Source organism: Phyllostomus hastatus, unplaced genomic scaffold (genome assembly GCF_019186645.2).
Source record: "Phyllostomus hastatus isolate PE091 unplaced genomic scaffold, TTU_PhHast_1.1 phas_contig_38, whole genome shotgun sequence".
Classification (NCBI taxonomy): Eukaryota; Metazoa; Chordata; class Mammalia; order Chiroptera; family Phyllostomidae; genus Phyllostomus; species Phyllostomus hastatus.
The window spans coordinates 19,329,691-19,341,981 of record NW_025333869.1 but is presented as its reverse complement, the minus strand read 5'-3'; the positions used below and the strand labels follow the sequence as shown (position 1 = coordinate 19,341,981).

The 12,291-nt window shown below is 43.1% G+C and overlaps 1 protein-coding gene across 2 annotated transcripts in view; it reads right to left on the bottom strand.

The window, feature by feature from the left end:
• The window catches only part of POLR3A (RNA polymerase III subunit A), a 51,430-nt gene extending 39,139 nt beyond the window's left edge, over positions 1–12,291 (bottom strand). For both annotated transcript variants that reach the window (XM_045842077.1, XM_045842078.1), the window contains exons 1-8: positions 12,127–12,291; positions 9,509–9,644; positions 9,093–9,230; positions 8,445–8,616; positions 7,805–7,959; positions 2,041–2,280; positions 1,759–1,921; positions 1,417–1,553 (exon numbers count right to left, since the gene is read on the bottom strand). In XM_045842077.1, the coding sequence (XP_045698033.1) occupies positions 1,417–1,553; positions 1,759–1,921; positions 2,041–2,280; positions 7,805–7,959; positions 8,445–8,616; positions 9,093–9,230; positions 9,509–9,644; positions 12,127–12,170 (1,185 nt within the window). In that variant the 5' untranslated portion in view covers positions 12,171–12,291. The remainder of the gene's footprint in view (positions 1–1,416; positions 1,554–1,758; positions 1,922–2,040; positions 2,281–7,804; positions 7,960–8,444; positions 8,617–9,092; positions 9,231–9,508; positions 9,645–12,126) is intronic.

The following is a 12,291-nucleotide window of genomic DNA, read 5'->3' as shown; positions in this document are numbered from 1 at the left end:
ACTTCGATAGCATAAAAAAGAGGCAGAAGTGAAGGATATACTAGTGGAAATGAACAATTTACAGGGAATCAACAGTAGAGCAGATGAAGCTGAGAATCAAAACAATGACATGGAAAATAAGGAAACAAAAAACAACCATGCAGAAGAAGAAGAAGAAAAACAATCAAAGGAAAAACAAAAACAAAATAAGGAGAGTGCAAGCAGCCCCTGGGACAACTTCAAGCATTCCAACATTCATGTAATAGGGGTGCCAGAAGGAGAAGAGAAAGAGCAAGTAATTAGAAATCCATTTGAAAAAATAATGAAAACAAAACAAAACAAAACAAAACTTCCCTTATTTGGTGAAGGAAATAAGACATGCAAGTCCAGGAATCCCAGAGAGTCCCAAGTAAGATGGATGCAAAGAGGCCCACTCCAAGACACATCATAATTAAAACGCCAAAGGTTAAAGATAAAGAGAGAATCTTAAAAGCAGCTAGTTACCTACAGGGGACTCACATAAGACTGTCAGCTGATTTCTCAAAAAAAAACTTTGCAGGCTAGGAGGAACTGGCAAGACATATTCAAAGTCATGAAAAGTAGGGACCTACAGCCAACAATGTTCTATTCAGCACAGCTATCATTTAGAATTGAAGGGTAGATAAAGAGCTTCCCAGACAAGAAAAAAACTAAAGGAATTCATCATCAAACCATTATTCTATGAAATGTTAAAGGGACCTATTTAAGAAAAAGAAAATCAAAACTATGAACAATAAAATGGCAATAAATACATATGTATCAACAATTGAATCTAAAAAACAAACTAAGCAAAGAACAGAGCCAGAATCATGGATATGGAGAGCATTTTGATGATTACCAGATGGGAAGGTGTTTGGGGGAATGTGTGAAGAGGTGAAAGATTAAGTACAAATTGATAGTCACTGAATAGCCATGAGGATGTAAAGTACAATATAGAGAAAGAAGTAGTAGCCAAAGAACTTACACACATGGTCCATGGACATGAACAATGGTGGGGGGACGGCCTGAAGGGAGTGGGGGTGCTGGGACAGGGCAGCAAAGCGGGAAACATTGGGACAACTATAACAGCACTATCAACAAAAAATTTTTAAAAATGGGGTATAAAGCAACACAGAAGGATGTCAAAGACGATATTACTTGGGAAAAAAGTTGCAGAACAGTGTATTTCATCAGTCTATGAGTACACATACAGTTGTGGTTGTATGTGCTGTAGATATTACACATGGGGATATTTGCATAAAACATGAATCAAACAGGAAAGATGTGCTTGCTAACGCACAGCAAACTGTGGGTTAGGTGGGTTACTGGGGATTTTCTGCTGTCTGTTGTTTGGATTTTAAAATATAATGTAAAAGACTGGATGCAAAACAAAGAATCAAGTAGCTGAATGGTACTTACTTTCTCGGGAAAGGTTAGAATTTTGGCCACATGAACTGGCACAGCTACCTCATCAATTCGGAGGTTCGGGTCAGGTGAGATGACTGTTCTGCCAGAAAAATCCACCCTCTTTCCTGAGAGATTGCCTCTAAATCGACCTAAAAAAATAAAAATGTGTCGCAGGTCTCCATAGCATAAGATGTGCCATTTGGGGATAATGGGAGCAGAAAGAGGAAAGTCTGTGATCTCCAATTAGATAAGTTGGACATGCATTCAAAAACAAACCAACCAAACACACACACACAAACAAACACACAAGCAAAGGCAGTAAACTGTTTCCTATACATTTTCTTGGTGACATACCCTGTTTTCCCTTCAGGCGCTGGACAAAGCCCCTGGTCCATTTCTTGGGTGCCATGTTAAGGGGAATGCCTGAGAGCTCACTGTTGATGTAGAGGGCACACTGTAGCTGTAAGAAGTCCCAGTCTTCCATGATCATCTGGGTCTTAGCTCCTGATATCCGATGCTAAAAATGAGCAGAGTATGAACAGAAACAGGCCTTGTCAATTTGACTCTTTATCACAAGTGTTTGCATAGATACACTCTAAACCTTAGGGCTTGCAAATACTAATGGGAAGCACTGACCTTTTTAATGACATCATTTAGGAAAATGATTTCTGTCAATTTCATTGTCAGATCATCTTCATTGGTGCCAGACTTCAAATCACTCACAACAGAGGGTCTGATACACAAGGGGGGAACTAAAAGTCGCGTAAGAATCAAATCGGAAGGCTTTCCAGCTTCTGGGTTCATCAGAAGAAGAGGGACATCTTCAGCCGGGATTTGTTTAAATAAATTTAGAACTACCAAGGGATTCAAGTTTTCCTGTGGGAAGGGAAAAGGTATGTCAATTTCCCATAGCTTGGGCAAGGCTTATTTTTCCATGCTTTCTGGCCTACTTGCCATTTAGAAGAAGTACAAGTGATGACAGAGATTTCTGTCAATCTGGTATGTTGTGAGAGCTCTTAAAATACGCATGCCTTTCATCCCAATGATTTAAACTAATAATTCCACTTCTCATGATGATTCCAAAGGGTATGATTTCAAAAATTAATGCAAAGTTTCAGCAATGAGGATGTTCACTAAAGCTGTCCTTAATTGTGAAGTTGGAAATAGCCTGACAGGTTATTAGATACAACCATGAGATACCCATACATTGAAAAACCTATGAAGGCATTAAAAAGAAAAAAAGACACTATGGAAATGTAGCTACTGCCATGAAATGTGTTCACAAAATACTGGTAAATGAAAAAAGCACATATACAATATGATCTCATTTAGGATGTACATCAATACAGAAACAAGGAAATGGAAGAGCTTACCAAGGTTTTAACAGTGCTGTCTTTCGGTGAGTGGAATTATAATCATTTTGCTTCAATTTTTACATTCAAATGTTCTGTAGTAAACTTATATTGGTCTGTATTAACTTCACTTAAAACACTGCCATCCTGTAAGAACTTACTCTACAATAAAAGAACTAGGCAAACTATCAGAGATAATCAAAGATTAAAGGTAAGAATGATCAGCTTGTGTCTTACTGTTGCTTATTAATTTTTCTTGGGATCAAAGATTGTATGACTGAGAATATGTGCTACAAGCAGAACTTGCTGTGTATAACTTAATGAGAAGGGGAAGAAAGTTAAAACTAAAGAAATGACTGAATGGCTACTGCCCTTAGAACAGTGCTGCAGCCCTGGCTGGCGTAGCTCAGTGGATTGAGCTCGGGCTGCGAATCAAAGTGTCGCAGGTTCGATTCCCAGTCAGGGCACATGCCTGGGTTGCAGGCCATGGCCCCCAGCAACCACACATTGATGTTTCACTCTCTCTCTCGTTCTCCCTCCCTTCCCTCTCTAAAAAGTAAGTAAATATATAAATAAAATCTTAAAAAAAAAAAAAAAAAGAACAGTGCTGCAAAAGAAAGTAATTGCAGTCCCATCCTGGAGAAAAGGGCACTGAAGTCAGGGAGAGGGAGGCTTTTCCAATCAATATTCTTGCCCAGAGAAGAATTCCCTTCCTCAGTTTCCCTGTCTCCCAGCAATGGGTACACCTCATTGTACCCCTGAAGCAGGTAGGGAAGGAATCTAAAACTGTTCACAGAATTCTAGGAAAGAGATGAAGGTCAGACATCACCTGCAGCACCAGTTAGTACTAGACGAGAACACCATGGGACTGAAGGCCATGCAGGAGAGCAGAACACTGGCAAGAGTCTGGAAACCGTTTTTTTGCAAGAGCAGCTACTCCAAGAATGATGTAATGACAGCCTCCCCAGAGGCGGCTGGAAGAGGCTGGTGACTTACTCTGTTATGCACCAGAGGGCAGAAATCAGGGACCCATGCAGAGACAGTAGAGAAGGACTAAGTTTTGTACAGGGCAGAACATTGTAACACCTAGAGCTCTGAAGTGATGGCGTGTATGCTGCTTTGGCTGGTGGTGAGGGAACATGGCTGGAAGGCTGTCAGACAGGGCAGCCCGCCACCCATGTACTAGGCATGTTGTGACATTTTTACCTGGTGGGGAGACAGGACTGATGGCATCTATGGAGGGACTTTTGTCTGCAGGTTCACCAACTCCTGGATTTGTATTAAAATTGGAAGTGGATATACATTAGTCTTCCAGGGATAGAGTCCAGAGGTTCTGTTGAATTCCTAAATGAGTGTGTAACTCAGAGGAAGTCAACAACCACTGCACTAGGGTCTGTTTCAACTCAATCATGCTGCGCTGCCCATAAAGGTATGGGGTTCCACATTCCTGAACATTAAATGAACTAGGATGAGCCAATGATCTTTAGGGTCCTGCATACTTCAAGCATCAAACAGGACATCAGAAAAATGGAACTTGTTACTGACCAAGCTTATGCAGAAGAAACCATCAAAAATTTAAGACAGAGTACAAGTGTTATACAAGGCAGAGAAAATGTACACATGGTTGAGGGAAGGCTGAGATCTTAAAGCAGGTCCAGAGAGCAGAGGAGGCTGCATGGAAGCAGCTAAGGGATGGGGATTCTGCTGATGGAGAGGAGGAGGGAAGGACGGCTTTCTTAAGCTCAAGAGACACTATGAGTCTGAGCACACAGCAGAGGTGGGAGGAAACCTCATCTGTCTGATTGTGATGGTTATTATAGGGATGTTAGCAGCAGGGATAACCACTACTGTAACTGGGTAACATGCTCTACGTGCCAGGCACTGTGCTAAGTACTCGATCTGGAATTCATCTGCTAATCCTCACAAAAGCCCTAACGCACATACTCTTGTAATCTCTGCTTTATAGTTGAGGAAACTGAGGTCCAGGTTGGGTCATGTGCCTAAGGTCATACAACAGGTAAGCGGCCAAGCTGGGATCTAATCTGAGGTCTGTCTGACCCCAAAGCCAAAGCTCTTAACTACTACCCTCAACTACCTCTAGGGTGTTAACCTGGGTAAGGTCAGGCTGCGGGGGGGGGTTCGAGGGGGTTACACAGGGAGGTGATAGCAGTAAAGTCATGTTCCAAGACCCCAGCTTAACACTCTAAACAAGTGATTCTTAAATGGAGGGGGTTACCTCCTAGGCCAAGCCAATTGGGAGACTTTCCCAAACAAGATGGCTCCTGGTCCTTGGGGAGAATCACTAACTGGGCAGATTGCCAGAGAGGTGGTCCTCGACAAGAAACGACAGTGGCTGTAGGTGCTGGGCAGAAAGCCAGCAGGGGACAGTGCTGGTAGGATGTCAGGGAGGCTGATCTGAGAGCAGCAGAGTAACTACATGGGGAACCGCAAGTGAGGCTGCACCCAAGAAAGCCCAGGCACCCTCATCCAAACTGACCAAGGATGCCGGCCAGGCCTCTGACAGCTGTCTACAGGGCCGCCAGCCTGGACAGCGCTGCCCTTTCATGCCGTAGAAAGTCATGATTAGCTTCCTCTGCCTTCATCTCAACTTCCTTTGCAGAAGCTTCATTTGAACTACCTTGACGACATCTCCACCTCAATGAATCATTGCTGCTCCCCCTTCCCATTTCCAGAATTATTTCCCTGATGCCCACACTCAGGTGCTCACTCACCTCTGATCACTCCCTCTCACCCATGCCCACCGTGGCTGGTCACCAATTCCTGTCTTCTCTTACGGTACACAATGACTGGCCTCTGATTCCACTATCACTGCCCAGGTTCAGGGCTGACTTTCTATTTTTCTCTTTCAATTCAAAGCATAATTTACACATAGTAAATTGTACCATTCTTAAAAATGTTTTTTAAACCTTTACATGTACACACCTGTGTACATTTATACCACCATTCAGATCAAGATATAGAATGTTTCCACCTCTCCAAAAAGTACCTGGACACTCCTTTTTGAGTCAGTACTAAGCCCTCAGCCCAGGGGCAACGGCTCTCCTGGTATCTGTTACCACACAGATCAGTCCAGCCTGTTCTCAGGCCTGATCCAAATAGAACCCTACAGTGTCTACTCTTTTACATGGCTTCTTTCTCTTGGCAGGATCCGAAGATTCTGCCAGGCTGTGTGTCAGGAGTTCACGTCTTTCACTGCCAGATATCCCACTGCATGGGTCTATGACAGTTGTTCATCCTCTAGTTGACAGGCACCTGGGATGTTTCCAATTTTGGCTTTTTCTAATGAAGCTGCAATAAACATTTTTGTACAAGTATTTTTGTGGACATACGCACTCCTTTCTTTTTAGTATATACCTAAAGGTAAAACTGCTAGATCATATGGTACGTATGGGTTTAACTTTATAAGAAATTGCCAAACTGTCGTTCAGAGTGGTGGTAACATTTTACACTTCCACGATCAATACATGAGTGCCAGTTGCTACAGATCCTTCCCCACACTTGTTTTTTTTTTTTAAACATTTTACATTTTCTGGGAAAGTGTGTGTGTAGTTTTAATTAGCTTTCCCTGATAATCAGTAACATTGAGCAACTTTTCATTGATTTATTGACCATCTGAATACATCCTTTTAGGAAGTGTCAATTTAGGTCTTCCTCCCACCTTTTAAAATCAGGTTGTATTTTCCTTAGTGATTTGTAAAAACCGTTTTCTATGTTCTGGCTGTGAGAGTCCTGTCAGATTTATGAATTGTGACTGTTTTCTCCCAGTCAATGTTTCATGCTGGTCTTTTGAAGAACGGGCAGGTTCTTCTAAAATTCTGCAATTTATTCATCATGTCCATTCCCCGTTCGAAACTTTTGGTGGCTCCACACTCCCCAGAGCAGGATGCCTTCTACAAAGTGGTCTCGTCGTTTGTTGAGGCCTGCACGCCAACTGCCTTGGCAAGAATTCTTGCTCTATCACTCACTGTCATAGACAATGCTGTCTAATAAGGCTGTTGAGAGGATTAAATACAGGGTGGGGCAAAAGGAGGTTCACCGTTGTTTATATGGAAAATAATATGACAATTAATAAACGATACTATAAAAGTAAACTTTGTTTTGTGTATCCACAACTGCAAACTTTCTTTGCCCCTCCCTGTATGAGGTAGCACTGCTGCAGAACTCTGAACCATGCCTGAGGTTAACAGCAGTCACTAATGCAGGTGCTTCTATTTATATCACTCTCTGGTCTTCCAAACAGAATCTCAGCTCCTGAACGAGCCTAGACACTCACCTGGACATTCTGAGCTCACTGCCCTGGACTGTTCACACCCTACTGACCTTTAAGAAGCAGCTCAAACATCTTTCCTCACAGTCCTCCCTAACCAAGTTCAAAATGAAATTTTCCTCCTGATTTCCCACTGAACTTCCTGTCCTTGTTATTCTTGTGACAGCCAGCACTGTGGCCTATCATATTAGTTATCTTTTCACAGATTAGTGGCTACTGATACACCTAACCTGTGGGATCTTTGAGCAGACCAGTGCCTGATGCTCCCCGTCAGGTCTGATAGAGTCTGGTACTCAGTAGACACTCAACTAATTTGTTAGTTTCATATAGTATTCTATATAGTACTACGGAAATTAAGAACTAATTGAACTCAGAGCAAGGAAAAACATGACACTTCACAGAATTCTATTGGTTAAGTTTGTACCAATTAAAGTTATGAGAATTACCTACAATTAATTACCTATGTCTTACTATCTAAGTGAGAAACAATATCTTTCAGTTTATGCTCTATTCAGCTATAGCTTTAAAATAAAAATGTAATACATTACCCAGACAATTGAAAATTTGTTAGTTATAAGGCCAGGTGACATTAAACTCAGGGCTAAACAATTGCCACATGAAGTATTCCTGGAGATCTAATTGAACTGAACTTATTTTGGAATAAGGTGTATGTATCAGAAGGTGGAGGGACAGGACGTGTGTGTTGAGACCTAGGGAGTAGCGGAGGCAGGAAGAGGGTAGGCACGCACAGCAGGCTCACCTGTGCTCGTCCCAGCAGGGGCTCCACTTCTTTGTTATGCTCTATGGCAGTTTCAAAAGACTGAAGGAAATTTGATACGACAGGATCTACCACTTTTTTGTTGGTCTTGTATTTCTCATGAATTATCTTCAGTAATCCACATTTCTTCACAGTACCTATAAAAATTTGTTTACCAAGGTTCAACACATTAGGTTCATGGAAAGGCTACCCTGAAGTTGCAGCCTAGGTAATGAAGTTACTGAAATTGCTACAGCAATGAAAGATGAGAGATGCGTTTCCTAATAGGGCGTCAGTGAGTAGGCTCTAAAGCCTAATTTTTTTTTAAAGATTTTGTTTATTTATTTTTAGAGAGGGAAGGGGGAGAGAGGGGGAGAAAGGCGGAGAGAGGGGGAGAAAGAGAGATATCAATGTGGGGTTGCTGGGGGCTGTGGCCTCCAACCCAGGCATGTACCCTGACTGGGAATCGAATCTGCGACACTTTGGTTCGCAGCCCGTGCTCAATCCACTGAGCTATGCCAGCCAGGGCATAAAGCCTAATTTTTAAGAAAAGAGTTGACTTGGACAAACTGCATAAAACCAATACACTAAACAAACAATTCATAGAAGGGTCATTGCTAAGCCTTTCCTGCATTGGGCTCACCATTAAAAGCACCACAGTGATGGCAGATGTTTTTCTTTCGGCATTTATCAGAGATTTTCTTCTTCAGTCCTCGCTTCTGGAGGTAGGTCAGGCCAGGCCTCTTTAGATAATCTAGAAACTGCTTCTTCTCCTCCTGGGACAGCATGATATGGCAGCAGGTTTTGCAGATCATCTTTTGAAAATTAAAACAGATAAAAGGACAAGAGGATAAAAAATCTTATCTTTTTAAAATGGTGTCCCCACTCCTTGCCCAGGACACGTAACTGATGCATGAACGGATCTGCATGAAGATATGTATAGAGAGGCAGCCCATGATCATGAGAATGCTAGCGATAGTCGTAGCTGGCTGGTAGGGTTTTTAAGTTTGTTTGTTTGCTTTTTAACTCTGTGCTGTTCTTATTACTTGAATTATTATTTTATAATATATATCTACCATGTACTAAAGGAAATTCAAGGAATAAAGAATCCTTAAGACATTTAATTTACTGAAGATAAAACATTATGTGCTTAATATAAAAATCTTCCCTAGGTGTGTCTCCTACCACTCACAATTCCTAAGCTCACTGCGATGTCCCTAATTGATAACTCCCTGTCCCTAATAGATAACTCCCAAGTTCATGCCTGGGTTATGAACACATAAATGCTCACCTGTAAGATGCCTATAACTGCTCTGAAGTACCCCACGTGAAAACATGGCAGTTCCAAGTCAATGTATCCGTAGTGGCCCAGACAGTCAGCCAAGTTTTTACCACAGGTTTCACAAGGACGGTCCTTCTCACTGGTACCCTTTGATAAAAGCACACCCAAAAATCAATGAAGAATACTGGACAGCAAAATGGGGACCAGTACGCACAGGTGGCCAGGTCAGAATAAGAATCAGAATCACCTGAGAAGCTAAAGCATATTCCCACATAACTGACCGAATGCTAGAGGTGGAGTCCTTGTGATGTGCAGGGGAGTAGGGTGGATGGAAAGAAGTTCTTGCTTCTACCAATCTGGTAGGTCACCAGTTTCATCAGTAAGTCAAAACAACACGTGGCACTGGGAAGTGGCAGGGGTCTTACCATCCTGTGGTCAAGCACCCCATATAGCAAGGGGGCATGGTTGTTGTCCTGGCTGTACAGGTTCTTACTCACGACCTGGATGTGTGCCTGCTGTCGCATCTCCTCGGGTGACTTCATTCCAAAACAGATGTGGCTTCTTGAATGAAAGGAAACAAGGGAGCAATTACATCAAAACCACTTACCCAAAATGGCCATTACATATGCGACCCACCATAACCAACCACATCCTTCCAGCTCTTTATGGGTTCTGCTCCCCCATCATGTATAGTTAAACCTCTCCCACTTTTCCTTGGGGAGGCACCCCTTCACTCTGCGGGAATTGTTCCCACTCTATCAAAGGAAATGGTGCTCACAAAGGTCACCAAGTCCACCTGCTTATTGCTAAATCTAATAAGAACATTTTCGTTTTACCTAGCTGTAGCATTAGCATGTAACACCTCCCTCTCCCCTCATCTTGAAATACTGTCTTTTCATGGCTTTGGTAACACCATATACTTTTGAGTTTTCTTCCCATCTCTGGCTGTTACTTTTGTTGTCTCTTCTATTGCTGTCCCTTAAATATCGGCATCTCTCCCTACCTAGGATTATAGGCCTCATCCTCTTTTCATTCTCCACATTTCTCCTGAGTGACAGTGTCACTTGAGTACATGCTGATGTCAGTTTATCTCTATCTGTGGTCCAGCTACTACTTCTATTCAGCTGGAGACCATATAGATACCTCTTTGGGGACCTCTGCTTGGATATCCCACAGGCACCTCCAACTTGACACATCTAAAACAGGACCTAGTACTTTGTCTCCCAAATCTGTTGCTGCATTCCCCCCACCCCAAACTGGGGATTTACAGTGTGCCAGGCACTATCCTGAGGGGTTGAGAATACAGATTAAATAAGACAGACAACATCCCTGCCAACATGGAGCTCACAGTTCAGTGTGGGCAAGACATAATAAACTGATAAACAAAAATGAACAAATACAGAGAATTAAATGATATGAAGGGTTAGAGAGAGTCTGAGGAGCCTACTTATGTTATGTGGTCAGAAAGCCTCTCTGTAAAATTGACTTTTAAGCTGAACTTTGAATAAGAAAGAACAAGCAATAAGATGATCCACTGGTTGAACATTTGAAATAAAATATAAATAGGGCAAGCGTCCTAGGACTGGAACAAGCTTGGCACTTTCAAGAAACCAAATGAAAGCAGTACAGTACAGCAAAGAAAGCTGATCGTACAAGATGAAGTTAGTGAAGAACCTGAGCCAGGTTCCATACATAGGGCTTGGGGACCTATGGTAGGGAATTTAAATGTTAGTGCAATGGACGGCTGCTAGAAGATTTTAAACTGAAGTGTCAGGGATGTAATTTGCATCTTAACAGAGGCTCTTGGGTTGCTTTGTTAGGACAGATTACATCTGAATACAAGAAGGGGTTGGAGAGGGTGTGAGAGGCCAGGGTAGATTTGGAGAGACTGCCTGGTAAGGCACACGTTCCCCATTGTAGTTAATGACAACCATCAACACGGCTGCCCAAGCAAGAAATTCTGTGTGTCAATCTCATTTCTCCTTACCAATTTTATACTTAAATCCCTTTCAAATCCACTTCTCTCCAATGACTCTACTACTCCAGTGCAAGCAAGCCATCATCATCCCCTCCTGGATCTCTACAATGGCTTCTAAGGTCTCTCTCTTATTCCCTCTCTCTTGAGTCGAGACCTGTTAGAAGTACTCTTTTCAAGCCACTGCCCTGCTTTATTAAAACCCTTCAAAGGTCCCATATTGCTTGCAAGATGACTCCGGAACACAGCTTAAAATCTCCTGCTTCCTTCTAATCATCCACCCTTTCTTCCTCCGGTACGTAGAAGGCTGTTTAGTCTGTTTTCTTCTGCCTGAACCTCTTTCCCATTCAGTGCTCTCAGAAGCTCCTATAAATGCTCCTGTCCTTGTACTTGTCATAACCAACGTTGACTTGTCTACCTTCTCCAACTAGACTAGGCAGTAAGGTCCTAATTCAGGTCGTATGTCTAAGGCCTATCACTGGGCCTAGCACACACCTTCCTCGGTAAATATGTGCTGCCAGAACTAGTGATTTTCATTTTTCTACAGGACTCTAAGGAGAGCGGTGGCCTAATGAATAAGCTCTGAAGGAGAAGGGCCACAATGGTAGCCTCACTTCTGAGACTGCTATCATCGCTGGTGGTACCGTCCTCTACCTGACAAGTCTATTGATCAGCAATACTGCCTCCCAGTCCCGTGCTCTATAGCAAAACCAGGATTAGACAGTCCCTGCCCTAGAATGCTGCTCACGCTGAAATGGCGAGAGATTTGTGTAAAGAAAGGGATTATCGTTTGACCTCGGGAGAACTCAAGCTTCGGTCCAAGGTGTACCCATCGCCAAGGCTCACGCCACATCCTGCCCAAGCCCAGTGATCATCCCAACCTGCAGGCCCCTAGATGCTGAAATGCCCTCGGCCTGATCAATATTCTTTGACTACTCTGGTAGTTCTGATCCCGGCCCGCCCCATCCAATTGGCCCTCACCTCAAACCCTTAGAAACTGGGACCCCTGACCTCGGTCCCCTGTGCCCCTCATTTGTCCGCTCTTTGGCCAGTGTTGCTCTATCTTACATTTTCTTGGCCACATCCGTCTCCCGGAACTGCTCCTTCACCATGGTGACGGCTGCCGGGATACCTCCTCGAGACTCCGGCAGTTGCGTTAATAAAAAGACGGTCCCTACACCTCCCGGGAGCGCTTCTTGACTCGTTACTGACAGAGGCACCGCAACCTCTCGG